This window comes from Eretmochelys imbricata, chromosome 11 (assembly GCF_965152235.1).
Source record: "Eretmochelys imbricata isolate rEreImb1 chromosome 11, rEreImb1.hap1, whole genome shotgun sequence".
Lineage (NCBI taxonomy): Eukaryota > Metazoa > Chordata > Testudines > Cheloniidae > Eretmochelys > Eretmochelys imbricata.
The window spans coordinates 12,999,136-13,024,085 of NC_135582.1; the positions used below are offsets into that span (position 1 = coordinate 12,999,136).

A 24,950-nucleotide genomic window follows, 5' to 3' on the forward strand; every position below is an offset into this window, starting at 1 on the left:
AATAGGGACATGCTTATTTTAAAAACCCAAACCAACTCATCCTCCCTGGAAGTGTAGCGGCGTGGAGGGGATTTTTGCAGAGGGTGGGGAGTTGCAATGCTTTTGCTCCAAAAATAGCCACACACTTGGCCCGGGTCTCTCTGCAGCTGGCTTCGGTGCTGCCCAGCCCTGCCTGTCCTTGCTGGGACGCGGGACGATCTGATCAGCCCCCCACAACCAACACACACGCTCGCTCCCGCGGGCAGCGAGCAAGGGCTGGGAAAGGGGGAGCCCCCGCCAGGCAGGGCAGCGCCTTTGCCGAAGCCAGAAGGGTGCCAGGGCTCAGGGGCACAGAGGGGCGAGCTGGGTGGGTGCCTGAGCGGGAGAGCGCCCCCCACGCCCTCCCCAGAGCAGCAGCAGCCCCTGTGCCTTGCTCCCTCCCGTCCCTGCCCCACTCACCCGGGCTGCTGGTGTGTCCTCCCGCGGCCGGCTCCGAGGTGCTGCCGGACACTGGCGGCGCCCAGGGCACGGAGCTCTCCCGCTCCCAGGGAGGCAGCCGGGAAGCAGCCGCCGCCGCCGCAGCGGCCGAGACGCCCCGGCTGGAAGAACCCTGCGGCCCCGCGGCCGGCGTGGTGGCTCCGCTGAGCTGGGTCCGAGCAGGGGGGTCGCTGGAGGAGGCGAAGGGGCCCGATCCCGCAGCGGGCTCCCGCAGCAGCAGGAGGAGGCTAAGTTGGCGCAGCAGCAAAGTGCACGTTGCTCGCATGGTGCAGCTGGGGGGGGGGGGGGGGCTTCACATGCCCGGCGCAGGTCACACCGGCTGGTAACACTGATGCTGATGATTATTAATGAACCCGGGGTAGAGTGGGGGGCGGGGGGAGGGGAAGGAAGCAGGAAGATCAAGGGGAAGCAGCGGCAGCAGCCCCTGCCTTAAAAGTTCCTCGGGTCCATGGGGAGGCTGAATGGGGGGATTTCATGGTCGAGCCCCCGAGGGTAACACCAGTAAGTGACTAACAGCCTCATGCTAATTACACGGAGCCTGAAAGTAAAAGGACAGGCACAGGCTCCTCCTAGAGGTTGACATCACCAGCCAAAGCCGCTTCCCCGGCTCCGCTGGTGCCCTGGCCAGCCCTCCTCCGCAGCCCCATCCCGGGGAGAAGGGGCCGGGGGCTTTGCAGGCCGGGGAGGGAGGGGGCAGGGGCACCTCAGCTTCGCCCTAAGCCCTGAGAAATGAAAAGTGCTACAGAAAGGCCAAGTGTGAGGCTTCTCCTCCCGCCGCCAAACCAGGCTGTGGACGGCACAGGAGAGGGGCAGCGATGGGGTTTTGTGAAAGCATCTGACAGCAAATAATTCTCTGCCATTATTATTTACTTGTCAAGAGAATTGCAAGAGGCCCGGTAACAATACGTTACACACACACACACACACACACACACACACCCCTCCTCAGTTGTTCCTGCCTCTGGGCTCCCAGCTTCTCCTGCTCTGTCTGAGATTGCAAACTTGCCAGAGGAGGTTCTCTTGCTCAGATACATTTGTTAGTCTCTAAGGTGCCACAAGTCCTCCTTTTCTTTTTGAGCACATTGGCAGCACTTAAACAACAATAAGGCCCTGGTCCATGCAGGGGTGATTTTATCCCAACACCCTGCTTGCACTTAAATATAAATGAATATATAACTAAAACGTTTGTGTGTGAGTTACCCTGGAGTAAAGGGTGTGGAACATTGTGTCACACCAGTAGTCCCCCAAGTCTGGTATCTTGTCTCTTGTCCCTTGGCAATGACCAGTACTGCTTCAGAAGCAGATGACTATCTGCCCAGTTGCACAATGGTAAACAAGAAGGAACAATTTTCCTCCGGACCCCCATGGTGTTCATCTGGGTCCATGAAGCATGAGATTTGGTTGCCGTTTTAGGACCCAACCTTTAATTCCCATTGAAGCTGCTCAGGAAGTGCCTTTTGCAAGATCAGGCCCTTAGCATATATAACTGCACATTCTTTCATTGGCTGTAAAGTTATCCAGCCCTGGTTTAAATTCCAGGAGAGCATTTGACTTTGCAGCCACCTGCAGTAGTGAATTCCACAGGCTGGCTGCATGCTGTGTGAAGGATTTCCTTTTATTTTTTTTTAATTACCTACCATTAACTTCATTGAGTGACCCCTTGTTCTTGTAACGTGAGAGCCAATATAAAGGATCGGCAGATTCCTGTTTACTATACTATTTGTAACCCTAAATAGCTCACTTACATCTACTTTAAGTTTTCTCTTTCCAAGTCTAAATAAATATAGCCTGGGTAGTTTCTCCTCATCTGTAAATTCTGACAGACCTCTCACCTTCTTCTCTGCCTTTCTCTGGAGCTTTCCAGTCTCAGATTTAACTTTCTCAAAGTACAGCACCCATAACTGAACACAAGGCTCCAAAACAGGGTGCCCCATTATTCAGTATATTGTCACTGGAGTGATACAACAAATCCACAACTACCTCGACATCCACAGCGGCCACTATGCCACACACCATGGCCACTGCGTCTCTCCTGCTCCTGAAGCACCGTCGAGCTAAAGTAGAATCAGATTAGCTGGTAGCAGTATAGGGCCTATGAGTCTGACACACACAATTGAACAGTTCTGGTTCCATCCAGTAGAGGGCAGTGGTACACATGGACACCAGCCAGTTCATTACACTACAGTATGGTCGATATTGTTTTCTATCTTTTTTTAAAATGTACTCTGGTGTTACATTTGTTTTTAACTACTACTGCATGCTGGACAAACATCTCTTCATTGAGTCCAGTCATTCCCAAATCACTGGACACAAAGACTCATGCATGGTCAGTGCCCATTGGTGGATGATCTTAAACATTCCCCCCCACACACACAGTTATGCATTTCCTTACCTCCCCCATTGTGCTTCATAATCGCCCCATGTGGACTGTCTCATATGCCTCTGTGCTTTTGACAGACTTACCAAAGCAACTTGGCAATTGACCATAATCAAAAATAACTTCACTGAACTTCTCTGATAAATATATTGAAATTAAACCAATGCAAAACGTAGAACCCTAGGGCATCCAACTATGACCCTTTTCTCCACTCTGCTCACAACAGCTTTTGGTTTCCTCTTGTTAAAACCCAGGAACCGATTCAATAGAGACAGTTTTTAAAGTATTAAGAAACCGAAGCAAACAAATCACAACTACAAATCTCACATTGTACATAAAAGACCCTAATTCATGACAAAGTTGACATGAGTGAACTAGGCACCAGGCAACTAAATGAAATGATTACAAAGCAGGAGGGTAATTACTAATGCAAGAGCTGAAATGGGACATCAATTTATTTCTCAGCTAATTCTCAACTGTTTTCCCATTCATTCTTTATTGGATAACTTGTTTAAACAATCAAAGTGAGGTAAAAGGAAGCTATTCATACTTAGCTAAGGTACCTCACAGGGCTATACTAAGGTTTAGTTAAAATTTGTAAAGTACTTTAAGATTTTTTGGATGGACTATGAAAGTATTAATATTAGCCTTTCAAGTACCCATCCTATTTACACACACTGAATTTTCTGGTTTTGCACAAAATGCTTAACGTGCCACTTTGTTTCCTGCCCCTAATAATTATTGATTCTTTGTAAACTGCTTTTAGTTGCTGGAATGAAAGTCTCTATAAAGAACAAACATTAGGTCTCACTACATCCTGTGAGGTAGCCAACTCTGATTTTAGAGATGGGGAAAGCAAGGCACAGAGATGACGTTTGATATGCCCATGGTCAGATAGCTGGGGACAGAATATAGCCCAGACATAAAGTGAGCACCAGACTTACTCTAGAGCTGAACTTGGCCCCAGTGTCATTACACTGAGTCTACTGCTCTAACACACCAGCGAACACTCCCCCCATTTCTAATCCATTTCATTGTTCCCTGCCATAATTGCTCTGAAATTGTAAATCCTACGGGCAGGAGGCACAATATCAAACGCTTGCCTAAAAAGCTCAATACATTATTCTGACTGTTTTGCTCAACCTGCACATTGAGAACAAGATCAGAAACACATGAATACAAAATACACATTCCGGGAGAATAACTGTGAATTATACTGTGTATAATTATTAAGTATCTCACTCTTCCACTATACATATTGCTTAGCTGGACCACCGTTATTTGTCATTGACATAACTTTACAATCAGACAAATGAGAGCTAAAAAGAAATATTAATTAAAACCAAAGATGAGCTCAAGCTTCAAATGAGGATCTGAACCTTTCCAGAATTCTAGAGCCAGGGGGGTTGGATAAATCCCTACTCAAAAGTTTCCAGGAGTGTAGATATACAAGAGAAGTGATCACAAAGCCATCTATAGAGAGAAATATATATATAATTTACACACACTCAAAGTTAAGCGTGCAGCAAAACACCAGGAATGTTGAATTAAGGGTACCACATTGTCCTTGACCTAGTGGCATCCTGGTTAAGCTTAATATAGATGGAGAAAAACAATAATAGGAGGTGTAGGTCCCATACCGCTTCATACGATGTAACCATAGCACCTCAAGTCCCAGGCTGTTGCCTGGGGAGTAGTGCTTGGATTTGTCTTTTACAGCCCCCAGTGTAATAATTAGCCGTCGGTGTGCAGAGCTGAGCTGTGTCTAACTGGAACATTAACAAGAACGAAAACATTTAACAAGTATCTGACATAGGAAAAACATGCCCTCTCTCAGCCATATTTACAGTCACTACTGGTACTGTATTAGCAGGCTCTTGAAATGAAAATACCCATATTCACACTTCCCCAATTTAAAGCTTTTCCACTACAACTGCCCAACTTGTTGGGGGTTTGGGATTTTTGTGTGTGAAAGTTTAAAACTATTGTTTCTTTTCTTCGTGTTCTTTTTTTAACTCTCTCCACTCCACTGTTTTACATGGGTGTAATATTCACCCTTCGAAGAGATTTCCAATGAAAATGGCAGTGCTGCCAACTCTTGCAATTTTATTGTGAGCCTTACAATATTTTGCATTTTTCTTTAAGCTTCAACTCCGAGAGTCATGTGAATACATGAGAATGTCAGCTTTCATTTTTTAAAAAGTAAGTTTCTACCCTTAATGGCTGCAGAGAAAAGATTGATCTGAGTGTAGTTTGAAGGTTAAAAACTAGAAGGCAAATAAAAAGAATCCCCCAATTTTTTATTTTAAATCTCATTATTTTTAAGCTGCACTCATTATTTTGGGGGTCTGACTTGTGATTTTTGAATGCTTGCGGTTGCCAATAGTTAAATCACGATAATCCTTCGTTCCTCTCTAGCATTACATAACTAAGGATTTCAAATCACTTTACAAACATCAACATTGGTCAAGGTAGGAAATGACCCCTCAGATCTAGATGAAGTGTTGCATGCTGGGACCTGTAGTTTCTGTATTGAGAGAAAAAAGCATGGCTGCTATCAGATCAGTTTCACGAAAGATAAGTGAGGGCCATCAGCATTCTGCACCTTGGCCCTGTGGATCTGAACTCGGTGAAGGTTGAGCACCCCTACATTAGTACTACAGAACTGCATCCTTCACTAATGCATACAAATAATGTGCTCTGTAATGCAAAAGTGATATAAAGGCCAGCAGGCTGTTTCCTTCTCTTTTTAGGACCACAGCATCGATAAAGAATTGAAGTGCAAGAAATAGTACCACGTGTCAGATTTGCCCATGTTTATCCTGACACAAAATATTACCCAATTACCTTCCTGATACAGGCTGTGATCTAAAAACATCCAATAAAGTGAGCTGTAGCTCACGAAAGCTTATGCTCAAATACATTTTTTAGTCTCTAAGGTGCCACAAGTACTCCATCTCTCTCTCTGTTTGTCTAATATAGGTGTATGAAAAATGGTTCTCATCTGCTAGTTAATTGAATCCCACACCTCACCCTGCTTGCGGAGAGGAAGAGTTTAGTTAGTTCTGCACATTGTATTTACTTTGAATTTTCTGGTCCTAACCTGAAAACTCCCAGTTCAAACTACCATGTTTTGCATAGTTTCAAGCTGAAACCATTAAAAACTCAGAGAGAGTTCCTCTGATGTAGAACTCTTACAGGATTTAGTAAGAATGAAACCTATAGATTATTTTCTATTATATTAGCTAGGACTTCTCCCTAGGGGTTCATGTGATTTCTATCCAGTATCACAAAATTCTTGCAGTTCACTTGAAATCCAGCCCAGATTTGTCCAAACCTCGGATAATACTTACAAACCTTAGACAAGTTTTGTGTTGATAATAAATTAAAAAACTTGGTGAACTTCACCTAGTTTAATGTTTGTTATAAAAGGTATTAAGATTACAAGTGGGTGAATAATTCATAATTGAGCAAATAATTTACTTCAGCACATCTTTTTTTAGTTTGGAAAGTGTCCACAAATGGATCACAGTTGACTCAAATATATTTGGTATTGGAACATTTTGGCTGAATGATTGTTTGCAAATAACGCCTAGTCTGTAGCGTGTTTGGAAGCAACTCATTGCGTCTATTCAATGTTTAAAAATAGGGCTGTCAAACAATTTAAAAAAATAATTGCAATTCATCGCAAGATTAAAAAAATAGGCGTGATTAATCACAGTTTTAATCACACTGTTAAACAATAACAGAATACCAATTTAAATTTATTATAAATATTTTTGGATGTTTTTCTACATTTTCAAATAGACTGATTTCAATTACAACACAGAATACAAAGTGTACAGTGCTCACTTCATATTATTTTTATTACAAGTATTTGCACTGTAATAATGATGATAAAAAAGTGCAATCTACAAGTCAAAGCACGAAGGGGCATACAGATGTTTAGCACATCTGGCACATAAATATCTGCAACACTAGCTACAACAGTGCCATGAGAACGCCTGTTCCAGTGGTGCAAGTGGAATCCATTTCTTACTGGTACCGGGGGCGGGGGGGAGGGGGGGTGGCAGAAGCTAAGGGAGGGGACACGTGACCCTCCACATGACCCCACCCCACTCCCAGCCCTGTCCTCTGGTGTGGCTGCTTCTGTACAGACAGACGCAGAGGAGACGCAGCTCTGTGGAAGGGAAGGTGGCACCTGGGGTTCTGTTCCTTTTTCCGCTGCGGTTCCCGGGAGAGAGCTGAACCACAGGGCTCTCCCGGGAACTGCAGCAGGGAAAGGAGCAGAACATGGGGCCACCAGTCGGCCCCACGCCAGCAGCTCCTCCAGCATGGCTGTACCGCCACCAGCCCTGTCCTCTGGCAGGGCTGCTGTACAGATGGAGGAGACCCTATGTGGAAGGGCTGGGGGGCGGTACAGCTGCACCAGAGGAGGAGCTGGGCAGCACCATGGTCTGCTCCTCCTGTGTCTTTCCGGTATGCTGTACCAGCTATTAATATCTTGCTGGTACGGCGGACCAGACCGGACCGCCCTACTTACACTGCTGGCCTGTTCTCACTTTCAGGTGACATTGTAAATAAGAAGCGGGCAGCATTATCTTCTGGAAATGTAAACAAACTTGTCTGTCTTAGGGATTGGCTGAACAAGAAGTAGGACTGAGTGGACTTGTTTGGTTTTTGAGTGCAGTTACGTGGGGGGGAAATAATTCTACATTTGTAAGTTGTACTTTCACAATAAAGAGTTTGCACTATAATACTTGTATGAAGCTAACTGAAAAATACTTTTTCTTTTGTTTATCTTTTTTACAGTGCAAATATTTGTAATCAAAAAGCATTAACTGAGGATCTCCAAACTATGGAATCATACTTGGAAATGGAAGCTCAACCAAACCCTGGAAAAACAATAGTAAGCACATTTCATCTTGATAATAGGAGTGCCAAAAACACACCGAAAGTAGCTTTCTATGGTAAAAATGTGCAACGCAAGTCCACTCCAAAATATCTTGGAGTGAAATTCGACTACACCCTCATCTTCCATGATCATCTTGAGAAGGAAGCTGCAAAGATAAAAAGAAGAGCCAACATAATCCAGAAACTAGCAGGTACATCCTGGAGTGCATTGGCATCAGTGTTGCGAACATCTGCAATAACACTTGGACTAGATGACCTCCTGAGGTCTCTTCCAACCCTAATCTTCTATGATTCTATGTTTCAGTAGCTGACTATTGGGCACTGGTATGGAGCAGATGCATCCACACACGACTTGTGGATACCCAGCTGAATACAATGATGCGGTGCATTATGAAAACCCTTAAGTCAACTCCAACACCATGGCTACCTGTTCTAACATCGCTCCCCTGCCGATAAGCCGAACTGCTGCAACATTCCATGAAGCTAAGCGAATCCAGGAAAACCAATGTCTTCCTATCCACCAAGACCTTAACACCCCCCGCAACGTCTTAAATCCCGCAAGCCCTTCTGGGAATATTCGTTTAGCCTCATGCAATCAAGCTACGATCATAAGGAGGCTTGAAAAGCAGATTGGGCTAAACAAGACTTAAAAAATAAGCACCATGTGCCAGATCTCACACAAAAGGTTCCTGTGTTTGACCTTCCACTGTCATCTTGGTCAACTCTGAACCAAATCCGAACCAACCATGGTAGATGCAGGCATCTAATGCACAAATGGAAAATCAAGGACTCCCCCGGCATGCGTGTGTGGTTCCTCACGACAGACCATCGAACACATCACCATTCACTGCCCAATTTATAGATATGAAGGAGGCATCACTGCAATCAATTCTGCTACTCTTGGGGTAGCCAATTTGACTTGATCGACTTCAGGTGAAATTGTAGTTCTTGCTCTACACCAGCCATATGAAAGAAGACGACGACAGCGCCTGGCATAATAGTGGCCTGCTCCATGACTGGGCTTCCTGGGTGCTACAGTACTACGGGTAATAAATCAATATAGGGCCATGAACATTGTCAAATCCAATGAGTCCACAAAGCGCCATTTGAATTTTGGAACATTTTTTAAAATAGTATTGTTTGGATAGTCCCAGTGACTTCTAGCCCTCTCAGAGCTGACCAGAAAGCCTGCACAGCAGCACAGTTAAAATATAAAAGAAGCTCTTGCCAAGGCTTCTGAGAAACATTTGGATCCAATAAAGTTACAGGTGCATTTCTTTGCAATTTCATTTTTCAAAGTGCTCTCTCTAGCTGTATATACAATACAGAGTCACTTCCATTTGCGGTGGAAACCATCCGCTTTCACACAACCAATGCAAATTCCAAATATTAGAAGTCATATCCCAAAGTTTCTGGAAGAAATCTCCCTCTCCCTCCCCCCAGCCGACTCTGTTTTCATGACAGTGAACTGGACTCCCACCCAGAAGCAGCTGTGTGCTCCAGCAATAACAGGAACCCAGTTCCTTGCAGAGAGCCTGCACAGCACTGCAGATAGGCGCTTGTGTGGCAGCAAACACAAGGTTGGAAATGGTCAACAATCAAACTATAAATAATGTGGCGATGTAGGGAGGTTCCCTTATCCTGAAGTGATAGTGGATTCAACAGATAATGCCACAGTCACTCCAGAAATGCAGCTGCTGTTCTGACCAAAAAAAGTCAAGAAAGCAAGAAAAGATTTGCTTTGGAGGGTTCCGTGCTTAATGCCTCTCTGGGACCCTGATCCAAAGTCCATGGAAAGGCTCCCATTGAGTTCCATGGGCTTTGGATCAGGCACAGAGTCTCCAGATTAACCTTGCTTAGTTTGCAAGTGTTTTTTTTTCCTCCTCCTAACTTAGTCAGCCCTCTTGGGATGCAAGAGTCGAGCAGCATCCTTTCCAGATCCTGGAGCAAAATTCTGCAGCTGAAAATTAGTTCCAAATTTTGCTTTCATGTACATCTGTATCAATCCAGAGTAGCCATTTAAATCAGCCCTTAACTAATCCTGGTGATGCACAAGCCAGCGTAGACTCCAGCGCACTCTCTGATTTAGCTGTGCTGGTTCGGCAGTGCCAATAGACATATAAAGTCATCAGCTATGACTTGGAATACAGGACAGGCACCAAGGGCTGCATGCACAAGCATAAAGGTAAAAGGATTGAGCAGGTTATAAAAGCCAGAGGAAACAGAGCCTGCAGCTGCATTGCCACGAGTGTAACTCCTGCCTAGCATCCGGAGAGAGGTCAAGGATGGAGGAGAAGGCGGTGCCTCATTAGCATGCTGAGGTTCACATTTAAGGCCATGACTCATTAGATATCCCCATTCTCCGCCTAAGCTCAGCCCTTTTCACCCTGCACACAGGTGAGAGAATAGGTACACAGGGTGCTCGGTCCAATAGGCTTACCCTTACATGCACCTACTAAGACCTTCCACTTGCACCTAAATTGAATGGTGACTGCCTTGCCCTCCGAGGGGAGCAGCTCTGTGGACCAAGCAGCTGCCATATTCCTGTAGTTGTTTCCTAAGCGTAAGTGCACTTTTAAAAACTGCACAGGAGTTGAAGTGAGAAGTGACTGGGTTTTCTAATACTAGACGGTCCTTTTCAGGGCAGGTGCTCCACTGCTCAAATAAGGTAAGTGTCTGTTCAGGGCTTTGCTGTAGTCTCAGCAACTCCTGGCCTGATTACTTTTGCTCACCCTTCATCTTCTCAACATCAGGACCAGAGATGGAGATAATTCACAGCCCAGCCATAAAACTTGGCCAGCATCAGCACACCAGAAGGCATGCAAGTCCCAACTCAACGTGCTCACAGCAGAACTGAAGGGATAGTCCCAGTGCTTTTGGGTCCATGCATTCAATGAACCAATGCACCTCATTGCTTTTGGGGGGGGCAAGATTTTTTGTTTGGAGGCCCAACAAATCCCAATGTTATCCATGCAGGTAGTCCCAATTTTGAGCCATGCAGCTCCTAGGCCAACAATTAGCAACCACATCCTCAACTCCACTGGAACATTTGGTCATGAAGACTCTTTACTAGCCCTGGATCACACTGTGATTCACATCTAAAACATTAGGTCCCAAATCTAGACCTCCAAATCTAGGTCCCAATAACATGCCACTGTTATTTCGGGAATAGAAGCGAAACGATTAGGCGGCTATTTTTAAAGGTTCTACCAAATCCTGAGTCGCCAGTAACACTTTTCTTTTCTCTGTGCCTCCAACCCAGGTAACCCCCTTTTCTAAGCGAGATCAGAGCACTAGTTGTCTCTTGTGGCACCTTAGAGACTAACCAATTTATTTGAGCATAAGCTTGAAGTGAGCTGTAGCTCACGAAAGCTTATGCTCAAATAAATTGGTTAGTCTCTAAGGTGCCACAAGTCCTCCTTTTCTTTTTGTGGATACAGACTACCACGGCTGCTACTCTGAAACTAGTCTCTGTACAGCTAAAGCCATATCTTGACTGAATACAGAAGGGCCCAGAGATGCAAGGAATCTCAGACTCTCACTAACTTTAATTATAATTCTGGGGCCACTACTTGTAATTCAGCTAACCTGATCGTCTTTCCTTGGAGATTTAAATATAATGCTGCACCTTTAAGTTCAGGAAACCAAACCAATTTCCAAGTCTGAAATTCCAGTGGGTTGGTAAAACACACTGTCTCGTTGGTAACAGACTGGCCCAGGTCCCAGTAGCTCATATAATATCATGAGCAACATAATCTACAGGATCAACTTTTCTTCAATATAATGTATTGTGGTTGGTTGTTCTCTATCTAGTTTTCCATATCACTCCTATTACTATCATCTAAGCTGCAGAACTGAAAATGGCAGCTGTCTCTCTCCTTAGCCTGGTCATGCAACTAAAACATATACCAAAAGTCAGGATGGTCCGTGAGATACCCATGAGGTGAGATAAAGGATAGTTATAACACTGGACTGGGAGCTATAGATCTTGGTTCTGTTCCTGGCCTGGCCATGAGACTCCCCGTATGACCTGGCACAAATGACACAAGGCCAAGCCCACTGACTTCAACAGAGCTATGACAATTTATACCAGCTAAGGATCTCATAGACTTTAAGGCCAGAAGGGACCATCATGATCATCTAGTTTGGCCTCCTGCACATTGCAGGCCATAGGCCCCTAACCCCTTATTGTCATAGTATTTCAGTTCCCGAGCTATTATACTGCTCCTGCCTGCTATTGCTCTTGACTACGTATATTGCAAGCATTTCAGAGCAGGGATTGTCTCTTGCTACATGGTTGGGTAGCACCTAGCACAATGGAGTCCGAGTCTCAGTTGGGGGCTCTAAATACTACTGTAACACAAATAAATAGTTATACATTTAAATGGCTGCTTCACAACACTTTGGGCCTGTTTTGCTAGCAGGATAATCACATTGGAAAGAGCAGTGTAGAAAACATCCCCAACCACAATCCCCCCAGTTTATATTATAGTATTAACAATAAACCAAAATTCTTCTTGAGATCTGTACATTTATTTAAATAATTATTTCCTAGGTTGAATGACCTTTTACAAATCATGTTTATTTCACAGCTTTCTTCTAAAAAAAAAGCTTGTTATCAATAAATCTGTGGAGTCAAAGCAAAATAGTTACTGAAATAACAAATACAAAATAGTTACAGCTAAAGTATATGAGGGTCCAGGGAGACTTTGAAGCAGAAATAGCAGGAAATTTTCTTAGTGATAGTAACCAAAGGGTACTTGCCTGGGAGTAGTGAGCACAGATACCTCTCAGAGCTATTCTCTGAACTGATCTTAAGATAAATTATATCTTCTTGCAGTCCACAGACTCTAGAGTTACTCTGCTCAAGGGAAGTTACTAACCTGGTGATAGGTTGCTGTAGGGTGGGGAATAGTAACGAATTCCCACCCACACTCTTCCTTCCCGAAAAGGGCAAGAAAAAAATATTTCATGCTCATGAAGGTTTCTCTAACGTCAGAGGAATCAAGATGTTTTAGGAAGAGGAGCATAAGTCACAAGCTAATCTTACGGACGTTCGTTTTGTTAACTTGTAGCATTGCTCAGTTCACGTCAAGAGTTTTTGCTTCTTCCTTCTGTCATTTGCTGCTCGTGAAAGAGAGAGATTGAGAACATTACCTAGAGCTGCCCCGGGAGCAGCTAGCTCTGCCAGTGCACCTCAATCTTGTCCCGAAACACAGCTGGTTCTTTGAGCATGTTGTTGATCTAGAACATATTTCATTATGCAATGGGCCTCATTCTGCTCAGATTTCAGAGTAGCAACCGTGTTAGTCTGTATTCGCAAAAAGAAAAGGAGGACTTGTGGCACGTTAGAGACTAACCAATTTATTTGAGCATAAGCTTTCATGAGCTACATCCGATGAAGTGAGCTGTAGCTCATGAAAGCTTATGCTCAAATAAATGTGTTAGTCTCTAAGGTGCCACAAGTCCTCCTTTTCATTCTGCTCAGACTGGTTTTCAATGGGGTAACTGGGACTGAAGTGCTTAAGTCTGGGGTTTATGTGCCTAAGTCCCGTCGTGGATCTGGACCAAGGAGACAATGCCATGGAGAGCTACCATCTTTCAGCCCCCTCTGTACTCACTCAGATAACTCTCTCTGCACAATCAGAGCTATTTTGAACTCTATTCAGCAATGATAAAAAGCTCTTCTTCGGTCATGGAGGCAATTATTAAAGTATAATATTTAAACCTTCCAAGAGAGAGAGCAGCCGATCCCTTTAACCAGACGATACATGGTTAAAATAGGCTGTCTCTGTAATGTGATCTCCCGTGTTCACGCCCAGGGTGTGCATGTGACGTCTTACACTCATGTTGCTGTGACAGCCTATTATTGTGCCCATTTGTAAGAGAGATGGATTATTTCACTGGTGCACAAGTACAAGAAACCATGTATTTCAGTTCATACTCCATCTAATGCTGCAACAAGTGCCATCCTTCCTGAGGGAAGTAATGTTGCAACAGCAACATCATATTACTGCCAGAGCAAAACTATGGACATGCCAATCCTGATGTATTTGTCTAATCATATTAGGGTGAAATTCACTGTTGTGCAGAAGGCTAACAAAACCCTGTGCAGTACTGAAGTTCACTTTCAGAGCCCCCACAATAGTCCTTAAGTGGCGCTTACGGCCTTGTGGTAGGCCTCTGCACAGGACTGAATTTCCCACATTAAAGCCCAGTATAACTGACAGTATTGTTACAGGGCAAGTGGCACAAAGTTGTGCCAGAGAACATTAAGATGGAATGAGAGCGTTTGAGAGAGGTAAAGCATGTTTCGGTGTTTGTTCTGGTTTTTCTGACAGACTGACATTGATAAAACAATATGAATGGTGCACAATCAAAACCTCATTGCACAAAGCTTGAAACTATTGTTTGTATTTCCGGCCATTCACATTGTTACGTCTGACGGATAACTGAACAAACTGTGGTGGCTGATATTTAAACATTCCACAGCAAAACCAGTCATCTGGTTTTAACTAACACATTTCCCAAACAAGATATGGGTAGTAAAGGGACATTTTCCCCCTTAGATATTTTGCTTCTGTTTGCTGTCTCTGATACCAAAGAGGGCATTAAACTGTTTAGGACCTAAGAAAGAAAATGTAAAACAAAGACTTTCTAACCATCTCTCATACCGTGCTGTGCTATCTGCTTTTCTCTTATTTAAACACCTTATTTCAGAAAAATGGGGGGCTGAATGAGCATCCTGAGATGGGATGAGCAGCAGCATATTTAAATGCCGCTAAGTCTTAAGTGCTATGAAATTTTGCAGTCTGTGGCCCTTATTATATAACTATGGCTATATATCATACTGTAAAAGGAACAAATACAGCGTGTTGTTTGAGGGCCGAAATCAGCACGAAGAAAAGGCTGCAGATTGCAGAACTACATTAAATACAGTTTACAAAGTCATACTATGGTTAATTTGACCTTAACATTTAATCAAAATTGCCGCTTACTGCAGGATTCTGCTAGTAGGTTTCTGCTTTGAACTGATCTTTTCACAGGCAAGGTATCAGAAAAAAAGCACCTGAAGTGTCTTCACAGATATACCTATACAAGCTCACGATCTCTGAGCATCATGTACTACCACAAGTCCATTTACAGATCCAACCCTGCACCCATTTAAGTCAATGGCAAGACTCACATTGAGATCTGTGGGTATAGGATTTGGTCCTACATTAGGAAAAACATTAGGCTTTAGTTTAAGAGGTGGATGTGCATGGACTCAGAATCCCACTGAATTCAAGGGAAGTATGGATCAACATCCAAACTTTTTTATCTAGAGTACAGAACAAAACCAGAACATCAAATCCAACTCTTCTTGATATTTGGGGAAGATCAAATTTAGATTAGAACACGCTCAGGACCATTTCTATGTATTTCTATCTCGGTTTTTTGTTTGTTTGTTTGTTTTTTTAAAAGGAACGTTACTAAGGAATCCTGAAATGAATGTTTCTAACATGAAACAGCTTGGGGTGGGTCAACCTTCAGGCTGAGTTAATTTGACAGCGTCCCATTAATTTTCACAAGGGCGATCATTTAAGTAATGCTGAATTGTGACCAAAGCAGAAAATTAAAACGTGGAGCAAACTTTCAGTAGCATCCCAGAATAACTTTATTCATGATTTCATTGGAAAAGCTGGTTTCCTTCCACCTGGAGGAAAATATCACATGGTAGAAACAGCGCTCAAATGGGCTGACCCGGTGAGGTGCTGCTGAATGCCTTCAGCTCCCATCGAGTTCAGTGGGAGTCAAGGGCCTTCAGCCCCTTCTAGTAGCATTGGTCCCAAAGCTAGCAGGAATTCACAGAGCTTTTTCTGTAGCAGATGCAGAGAACTGGTTATTATCTCACTGAACAAGAAATAAAAAAATTGAAAGACTCAAAGATTAAAGGAAATTAATGATCACTGCCTTTTTTTATACATTTTAAATGCCCAGACTTATTTTGCAGTGCTCACTACTATTTTACTACATACTCCTGAGGCCTGCTCCTTCATTTCAGACCTCTGCAGGAGCTTTGCCTGCATTGCTTCCTACCTGAAGGACTAAGCAGAAGTGATACATTTCTTCTTCTGACTGAAGTAAGGGTGTGTCCAGGTATATCCTAAAAGATACTTTTTAATCATTTATATAAATTATTATTTTAACTGGGACATGTCATATTTGGAAACACTGTATACCTTCAGGAAGAGGGTCCCAGATTATCGCCTATGTTTCAAGATTCATCTTCTCCCAATCCTCATTTCTGAAGTGATGTTGAAAACAGCTCTTTAGTGCTGATAAAACATAATTTCACAGTATGACGATACAGAAGAGTTCATAAATTTAAGTGAATGGACTTGATTCCAATTTTGAACACACTTCATAATTATCTTGCCTTCACCATTTCGGCCTATACTCTAAATGCCTTAAAGCACTTTATGAGCACCAATTAATTAAAACACACATCACCCCTGTGAGGTAGAAAAATATTATTTTACAGACAGGAAAACTGGGGCATAAAGAGGTAAAGTGACTAGACTAAGTTTGCACCGAATCAGTGGCAGGACTGAGAACAGAACCCAGGAGTCTTAGATCTCAGCTTGCTGCTCTAACCAAAAGATCACACTGCCTCCATATTCAGTCCATGGACGTTTCAAATTGCATTCTTCAAGTGTTTCTAGTTTTTGTAATATTTAGTGTGTACAGTATTTGAATTCTTTAGATTTCTAATGCTATTGTCCTCAGTTACTGATCACTTTAGTCCTTGAATTTGTTTTTCTCAACTGGCTCGAATATGGAATCCTAGTTAAAATTGCAAACTTGTCCTTTGTAAAAAAAATAAAATAAAAAGACACAACCCCAAACAGTGGAAGCATTAAAAAATATAGTCACATTGTTCAAGTAGTTTTACCAGGTGCCACAGCAGTGATTAGTGTTAAGTGACTGCTGGAGTGAGCCACCGGATCCTTTTTTTTTCTTTTTTACTGAAACTGATTGACAAACTCTTCTCTTCTGATAACAGAGGAATGGTGGTAGCGGTCTCGAGAGGCAAAATCTGCATTCTCTTCGGTGAGCTGAGTGGTCTCCATGCCAACTGTTGCAAAGGACGGTGTAACAACAATCTGCTCCTCTGGGGATGGCCTTGTCCTGAAAACAGAAAAACACACAACCTTCAGATGTCCCATTGTTTCCCAATCTATCAGCAGCTGTGCTTTGAACTATGTAAACAAAACAAATCAAATCTCTGATGCACAAAGACTTAGAAAAAAGATACTAAAAACTTTTCTTGGTGGCTATGTGAGTTGCAGAACTCAGAGAACATTTTCCTTTACTAGAAAAAGATAGTAACATTGCTCACAAAAACAACAAGGAGTCCTTGTGGCACCTTAGAGACTAACAAATTTATTTGGGCATAAGCTTTCGTGGGCTAAACCCCACTTCATCAGATGCATGGAGTGGAAAATACAGTAGAGAGGTATAAATACACAGCATCTGAAAAGATGGGAGTTGCCTTACCAAGTGGGGGGTCAATGCTAACAAGCCAATTCAATTAAGGTGGAAGTGGGCTCCATGCTTCTGATGAAGTGGGTTTTAGCCCACGAAAGCTTATGCCCAAATAAATTTGTTAGTCTCTAAGGTGCCACAAGGACTCCTCGTTGTTTTTTGCTGATACAGACTAACATGGCTACCACTCTGAAACGAATTGTTTATAAAGATTTTCTTAATAAATATCCCTCCTCTCCTTGGTTGCTGTCCAGTTGCTCCAAAGCTCTTCAGCCACATAAAGTGAGGCAGAATTTGTTTCAATCACAGTTGCACTTTGTGGCTGCTAACAAGTAAAAAGGATAACCATATATCTTACCAACCCTTTTTGTAAGTTTACAGGCAATGTGGTTGCAGAAAAGTGAGAAGGATTTACTTCTAGTCATCCTACTCATAATGGTAAAGGTCAGTCAATGTAACTTTATTCTACAGTAAGATTTTTAGTGATCTCTCTGTCTACAGAATATAATCTACTGTATTCAAGAGAACTTTTTCAAACCTAGGTGTCTAAATTTAGGCAACTCAGTATTGTCAACCTCAAGCATTCAAAAATCATGAATCAGGACCAAAAAAAGCATGAGATTGGCTTAAAAGTCTTGAGATTTTTAATAAATGGTGGGTTCTTTATTGTTGCCTCTGGTTTCTGACTCCTTAGGATGCACACGCTTCATGATTTCAAGCTTTTCTCTGCAACCATGAGGTCTAGAAACTTACTTATTTATTTTTTTTAATGAAAGCTTGAGATTTTCATGGCATCTCTTGATTCCAGGAGCTGGGGTTTGAGAAACACATCAAAATTCACATGACTCACAATACAATTGTGAAAGTTGGCAACACTGTTCCATCCATATATAATATCTGAATAAGTAGCCTGATTTTCAGAGGTGCAAAGAGCCCGCAGCTGCCTTTAAATTCATTCAACATCTTCCAAGATTGGGCCCTCAGTCTCGTTAAAATGTCCTTTCCCACCTTGCTTTGCAATTTGTAAAAATAAATCTGAAGCCAAACCACCCACAATTTATTTGTGTGTGATATCCTGGATATAACACAGCTTCGGGGGTGTGCTTTAAAAAAAGAAAAAGAAAAGAAAAAGAAAGCTCCTCTGGGAATTGACTGCAGGCATTATTATAAGGCTACCCTACCAGCTGTCTAAATTAGAGAGATTTCATCTTGTGACAAGAGATAAATAAGATCAACTTCTAACTTGGACTGCTGCCAGCCTTACACTCAATCCTTCCTAGCTGTGTCTCGACCGATCGATACTACTGACAAAAGGCACCAAGGACTCTATCATGCTGCCAAGCTGCAGTCTAAGAACCTCTGGTAATAGTGACACATCTACCCAAAGATGTGGAACTGGCTCATTACAGGGGGAAGGAACATCTCTCTTTTTACGCCCACAGGGTGAATTGCTTCTCTGTTGCACTGCAGCTCTCTGTTGTGTACTAAACTTCAGCGGGTGTTGGGTATGGAATGGTCCACAGAGATTTGAAGTGGGAATAAAAAATATGCAGAGGTGTCAGGAAAGGAGAATCTTTCTCTACATTTGCAATGTGTGTATACAAAGCAAATAATGAATGTGCATATACACCTATGGGGAACTGGATGGACACAGTGTACAGGACACAGATCCTCGTGCTGGGTTTGACTCACTACGCAATGAGTAATTCTGACTAGCCGTTTAGCACTAACCCATCCATCCAGCCTGTTCTCACGCTTCACCTCATAATTCTTCTCTTTCACTCACATCGGAATACAAACGAACAATGTGAAAAAAGAAAAGGAGAAACCCCTGGACCGAATAAGACACGTAGAAAGCTTAATTCTTCCTCCTTTGCCTGTGTTTTGTCTAACTCAGGTTCTGATCCTGCTAACACTAATGAAGGTATGAAACTTTATTCCTGGGAATAGTCCCAATGGCCACAGGAGTAAAGTTATACGCACGATTATGGGTTTGCAGGACTGGCACCTTTGAAAAAAGACTTCAAGGCAGGTCCCTTGTCTTCCTTTATATAGGGGAAGGCAGATTGCCTAGTGGAGAGGCCACTGGGCTAGGAGTCAGGATGTCTGGGCTCTATTCCTTGCTCTGCCACTGACCTGCTGGGGAACCTTGGCAAGTCACTTCACTTCCGTTTCCCTCCCACCTTTGTGTCGATTTAGACTGTAAACATTTTGAGACAGGAAGTGTTGATCGCTGTGCCCAGATACTTAGCACAATGCGGCCCCGGTCTTGCTTGAGGTCTTTAGGTAATAAAATAAATAAATAAATATCTAAAAAACACCATGCGCACCGATGGTGTTATACTACAATACAACAAGAAACAGTCATCATCATCTATTCTGAACAGCAAGCTGTGTGGAACCTGGAACCCGACCTCTGCTTTCCTCCAGGACTTGACACTAGCCAGGATCCTCACTAGCATTCCCATCCGAATACTGGGATAGAATATTGCTATCTAGCACATACAGGGCTTTTCTACACAGTGGGGTGATTCACTGTATGGCATTCTGATTTCTAAAGAGCACTCAGGTGGTGCACATTAATTGGTCTGTGCAGCCTCTGCTGAAGTGCACTAAAGGTTCCCTAAAGTGCATTTTCATGTAAATAGGAGTAAATATTTATTTTTGCCAGTAAAGTAAGCATATGCAACTCTGAATATAAGAAGGGGGCAGGTCTATTGATTTAAGTAGTAAATAGTTTTACGTAGTCACTTTCTTTAGCCATATCAGCACTCTAAATACAAGATGATATCAGTTATATCAAGGAACTCCAATGCACCAAAAGAGGTGTGTAACAATTCTGCAACACAGCCACATTTATGCACAATTTCAGCTGTTTATTGTTAAGTGTGAGCATTACTTAGGTCACCGCCAAGTGATTAGTACCAACCTGCATGAGCTGACCAAACCTAACTTAATCCAGCTGAGAAAACTGAAGTTAGCTGCTGCCCCTGCAGAGGGAAAACACATGAAAAGTCACCATGCTGCTAATTCTCTCATAATAGCTTTACATGATCTAGGCTTGGAATAAAATCTCAAACAAATGTGCATATTGTTATTAGCCCTACTTACACAAAAGGTTACAGGTTTAATAACTGTGAGAATGTGTCTCATTTTTTCCCATACACGAAAGCTTTTTAAAGATTCTCAGGAATGTAACCTGAAGAGAGAACCATTGATTATTCCTAGACATAAGCTTTATTAAACTGCAATAATAATATACCCTATATTTTCAACAGTAGATCTCAAAGAACTTTACAAAGGAGTGTGTATCACTATCCCCATTTACAGATGGGGAAAATAGACACAGAGCAGTGAAGTGACTTGCCTGAGATCACCTGGGCAGAGTTGGGTATAGAACCCAGGGCTCCTGAGTGCCAGGCCAGTGTTCTAGTCACTAGGTAACATTGCCCCCTCTACTGCTATAGATTGTGACAAAATGTAGTGATAATTTAAGGGGGGGAAACTCAAAAGCATGTTCAAACTGTATAAAAAACAAAGACTGAAAAGCTAGGACGTTTTAAGTTAAGGTAAATCTTTCAAATAATATGTTGGAAAATATGGAAAGATAACATTAAGGTACTCCTAACAACCTTAACTCTGCCCCAATATTCCATATCGGAGATAAACTGAGGCTGAAAAATGGGGAACTGATGTGTAGAGGGTAGATGGGATATTCAACAACTTAACTGCTTATTTCTATGTTTCTTACAATTTGTGTTCATGGGATCTGCAATCTAGCAACCTCAAGTCTAAATTATCAAAAGAGGATATTTTCAAAAGCATGTGAGTGATTTACGAACTCATTGACTTACTCTTAAGCAAAAGGGCATTGCAAAGGTCTCTGCATGTGATTGGCTTATACTGTACAGGCTACGGTAGCTTTGCTTTCTGAACTTGCTTTAGTATTTAATTTTGAACCTGTACAGTATAAGCCAATCACATGCAGAGACCTTTGCAATGCCCTTTTGCTTAAGAGTATTTGCTCAGATTATGTTCCTCACATATTCAACCTGTTTAATTCAGAATCAAAAGGCCCTCTTGTTTTGCCATTACAAACACTGAGATTTAATAAGATACTTATCGTAATTCCAATTTTCACAGCAGTTTTCTCAGGTGGATTTAAATTGACTAATTAGGTTTATTAAAGTGTATTTATAGATTAGCCACTGATGTAATACATTTAATATCTGCAATTCCTACTAACTCTTAACATCAGTGCTTTTACTTATAGTAATTGCTCTTTCTAATTTATTTTACAGCATAGCAAAACAGCTTATTAACTTTTAAACAAGATGGTTAAACTCATCAGAAACAAAAATTAATCTGGTAATGCTAATTGTAGCCAGAAACAAATATATAACTATGATTAAAGACTCAATTAGCAAATTTTGCTATAAACTAGCAAGGAAACAAAATCTGCCATTTGTAATGTGTAACTCACATGTTAAATGAAAATGCCTTAATTTCAAATTAACTCCAATTAAAATGTAATAGGTTTTTAAGATTATTTAAAAACAGAAGATTAAAAATACTCACCGGGGGGTAGTCCAGGACTCATTTGGCCAATGTAGAAATACAGAATAATTGCTACACTCAAATTAATGAGAGTGTAGATCCACTGAATGACAAACATGATTACAAGCGATCCGATTGCCTGTTGAAAATGCAGTGTTCAGGATTACTACACAGTGCACGATTGTATTTCACTATTACACTAACAAATATTTCCTGCAAAATCCAGAGGATGTTTTCTGCCATTTTTCTGATCTTGTGCAAGACCTGGCAATACTCTGGCCCCTGGGGGAGTACTACCAGCTACACAGCGCGGTTGCCCAGGGCAGGAGTTTATTCTTCAGGATGAAAATAGGCCAATGCCAATGATGAAGCCAAATAAAAAGCGGCCTGTACCTATGGACAATCTGGTATTTTTATTGAGTATGACAGTACTGGAGCTTTCAAGGTATCATTTGAACATCAGAAACTTCACCTTCACCAGCCTTGCCAAACCCTGTACACCAAACCACCCCTTTTTATATTCTACCGAAAACCTTCATTCTGCACCCCCAGTGCCTCCTCTGGAGTTTTAACCAGTCATAGATCCCCTGGCCGTACCCTACTGGTCCTCTGGCCTAGCTCTCCTCTGTATAGGGGTGGGGAGAGAGCTGCCACAGAGCATGGCTGGGTGATATACAGGGCACAAAGACAGACTTCTCTGTGGCTCCCAACCCAAACACAATGGAAATACACTATGCCCATCAAAGTCAGCAGAAGTTCAATGGGCTTCAGATCAGGCCATAAACCTGATTCCTTTGTGACTTTTTGCTTGTTTTTCGCAAATTTGGATGAACATTTTCCAAGTTTTTCACCCATCATATAGACGGGTTGAGATTTTCCACCTGTCAACATGCAGCAGAATTTCGCCCAAAGGTCATTACTATAATGATGAGAGAGATCTATGATGCAGCTGCCTTACAACATAATCATCATTATTACTATTTCCTTATTTGCTTCCTGTAGCACCGACAATGTGCAAAGAGTTGTGTCAGTATAACAGGAGGTATGGCTCCTGCCCCAAAGAGCTCACACAGAAGAAAACGGAAAGATAAAATAGACAGGAGAAGGGAAACAAGGAGGGGATCAACCTAGAAGTAAAATGGTCACGGTGACCGCTTTGTATTATCAAACTCTGTATTACAAATTTAAAAATACAGGGTATAATTTCAAAAGCATCTAAGTTTCGTTTTCAAAAGTGACTTAGGAGCCTGAGTCCCATTGTGCCTAAGTGACTAAAGCCCAGATCCTGAAAGGCATTAAGGTGCCTAACTCCCATTAATTTCAATTAGGTACCTTTGAGGGTATGGGCCTAGACCTCTTTCAGAAAGGGACATAGGCACTTTTGAAAAATGTATCCATACAAAGTATCCCGGTGTTATCCTCAGGCACACCATCTGTAGAGTCTCATAGGTGTCAGGGTAAACATGAGCTGTCAGGAGGTGTCTGAATGGGGGTCAGAGTGGTGCCAGCTTAGGAAGCGTGTTCCAGGTCCGGGGGAAAGCATGGAGATACTTGTAGGAGAAACAGTTAAGCAAGTCTAGGCTGGCATTACTGCCAGAGCTGAGCAGGCAGGGGAGTGGGGCAGACAGAGGCAAGGGGTCAACAAGTATATTTATAGATGTGCACATATATTATTAAGCTTCCATATCAAGTCTTTTAAATCACTGTGTACCTAACGCAGCCCTAGTTATCCACCATGATCTCTTTCCAATCCAAATCATTCCACAGAAGCCAAGTCTGCTTTAATGACAATGTCAGAATCACCTCTTTACACAAATGTAAAAATTCCCCATGCTTATGGGAGGTGTTAACTGCAGTCGTGGTATAGGAGCTCAGTGTTCGGGAACCATGATGTTTACTGATCCAAAATGCAGGTGTTAGCTTGCAACTGCTTAGAAGATTTCATCCACTCAAGAAAAGACACTGGGCATGCATCCCACCCATCTCATCACAGTCCAACAGGGCCTTTCTCTAGCAGTTAGCATTTGGTGAAGATGAGCTACTGAGCAATGTGGTTTGAAATGTGGTTGCCAAAGCCAAACTAAAGATAGTGGGTAATTTAATAGGTGTGCTGTAAGTTGTTTAACTGTACTCACTATACATATACATGAAATCACGTATGTGGAGACAATATCCACGTGATAAAGTGCAAAGCCATGTGATAAATTCATTTATCATGTATCGAAGGGGTATCCGTGTTAGTCTGGATCTGTAAAAGCGGCAAAGAGTCCTGTGGCACCTTATAGACTAACAAACGTATTGGAGCATAAGCTTTCGTGGGTGAATACCCACTTCTTCAGATGCATGCTCCAATACGTCTGTTAGTCTATAAGGTGCCACAGGACTCTTTGCCGCTCTCATTTATCATGAACTTCTGACCACTTTTCCTGCCACCTGCTCCAATCCATCTCCCCAAGACTCATTTCAATGTTCCAAATCCCTCAGTTACTTCAGACACCTGCGATTTTTTAAGGAGAAATGTTTCCTCCTCCTTCCCCAACGGTGGGAATTCCCTCCAAAATTACTCTTGCCCCAGATCTGGGAAAAGCAAAATTCTATGCAGTAACGGTTCCTTGATACATAAAAATGGCATGGCTTCTAAGCTGACATCTGACTACACTGCATGGCTAGAAAGGGGAGCTTCACACCATTGATAAGGGGGAGATTCCTAGTCATGTTCTTTCTGGTCTGAAAAGGCCCTGAGGTACTGGCCTTTGAATATTGACATTTTTATGTATAGGAAAGCTATTTTTGGTCATTGTCAGATATTCTGATTATGTGCAGTGAGCCCTGTACAGTGGGATTCCTTCTAAGTAAGGCACCTGGGCTCTACAGGTGGAAGGCTAAAAGGTAGTCCCAATCAAAATGGAAACATTGCTAATTGGTTAGTCTCTAAGGTGCCACAAGTACTCCTTTTCTTTTTGCGAATACAGACTAACACAGCTGTTACTCTGAAACCAAACATTCCTAAAATAGTTTTCTGATACATAGGTGGCACATACAGAATGCACGTGGTATTCAGATTCTAGCAGCACAAGTCTGGATTAGACACTTCACT

At 42.4% G+C, this 24,950-nt stretch overlaps 2 protein-coding genes across 6 annotated transcripts in view; both read right to left on the bottom strand.

Moving 5' to 3' along the window:
* Nucleotides 1-742, bottom strand: part of HEG1 (heart development protein with EGF like domains 1) — an 85,294-nt gene extending 84,552 nt beyond the window's left edge. The window contains exon 1 of the mRNA XM_077830369.1: nucleotides 439-742. Coding sequence (XP_077686495.1) covers nucleotides 439-742 — 304 coding nt within the window. The remainder of the gene's footprint in view (nucleotides 1-438) is intronic.
* A 12,478-nt stretch (nucleotides 743-13,220) lies between these two features.
* SLC12A8 (solute carrier family 12 member 8) overlaps nucleotides 13,221-24,950 on the bottom strand; it is a 97,092-nt gene continuing 85,362 nt past the window's right edge. For all 5 annotated transcript variants that reach the window (XM_077829921.1, XM_077829920.1, XM_077829923.1 and 2 more), the window contains 3 exons: nucleotides 21,875-21,992; nucleotides 20,226-20,286; nucleotides 13,221-16,939 (listed from right to left, as the gene is read on the bottom strand). In XM_077829921.1, the coding sequence (XP_077686047.1) occupies nucleotides 16,774-16,939; nucleotides 20,226-20,286; nucleotides 21,875-21,992 (345 nt within the window). In that variant the 3' untranslated portion in view covers nucleotides 13,221-16,773. The remainder of the gene's footprint in view (nucleotides 16,940-20,225; nucleotides 20,287-21,874; nucleotides 21,993-24,950) is intronic.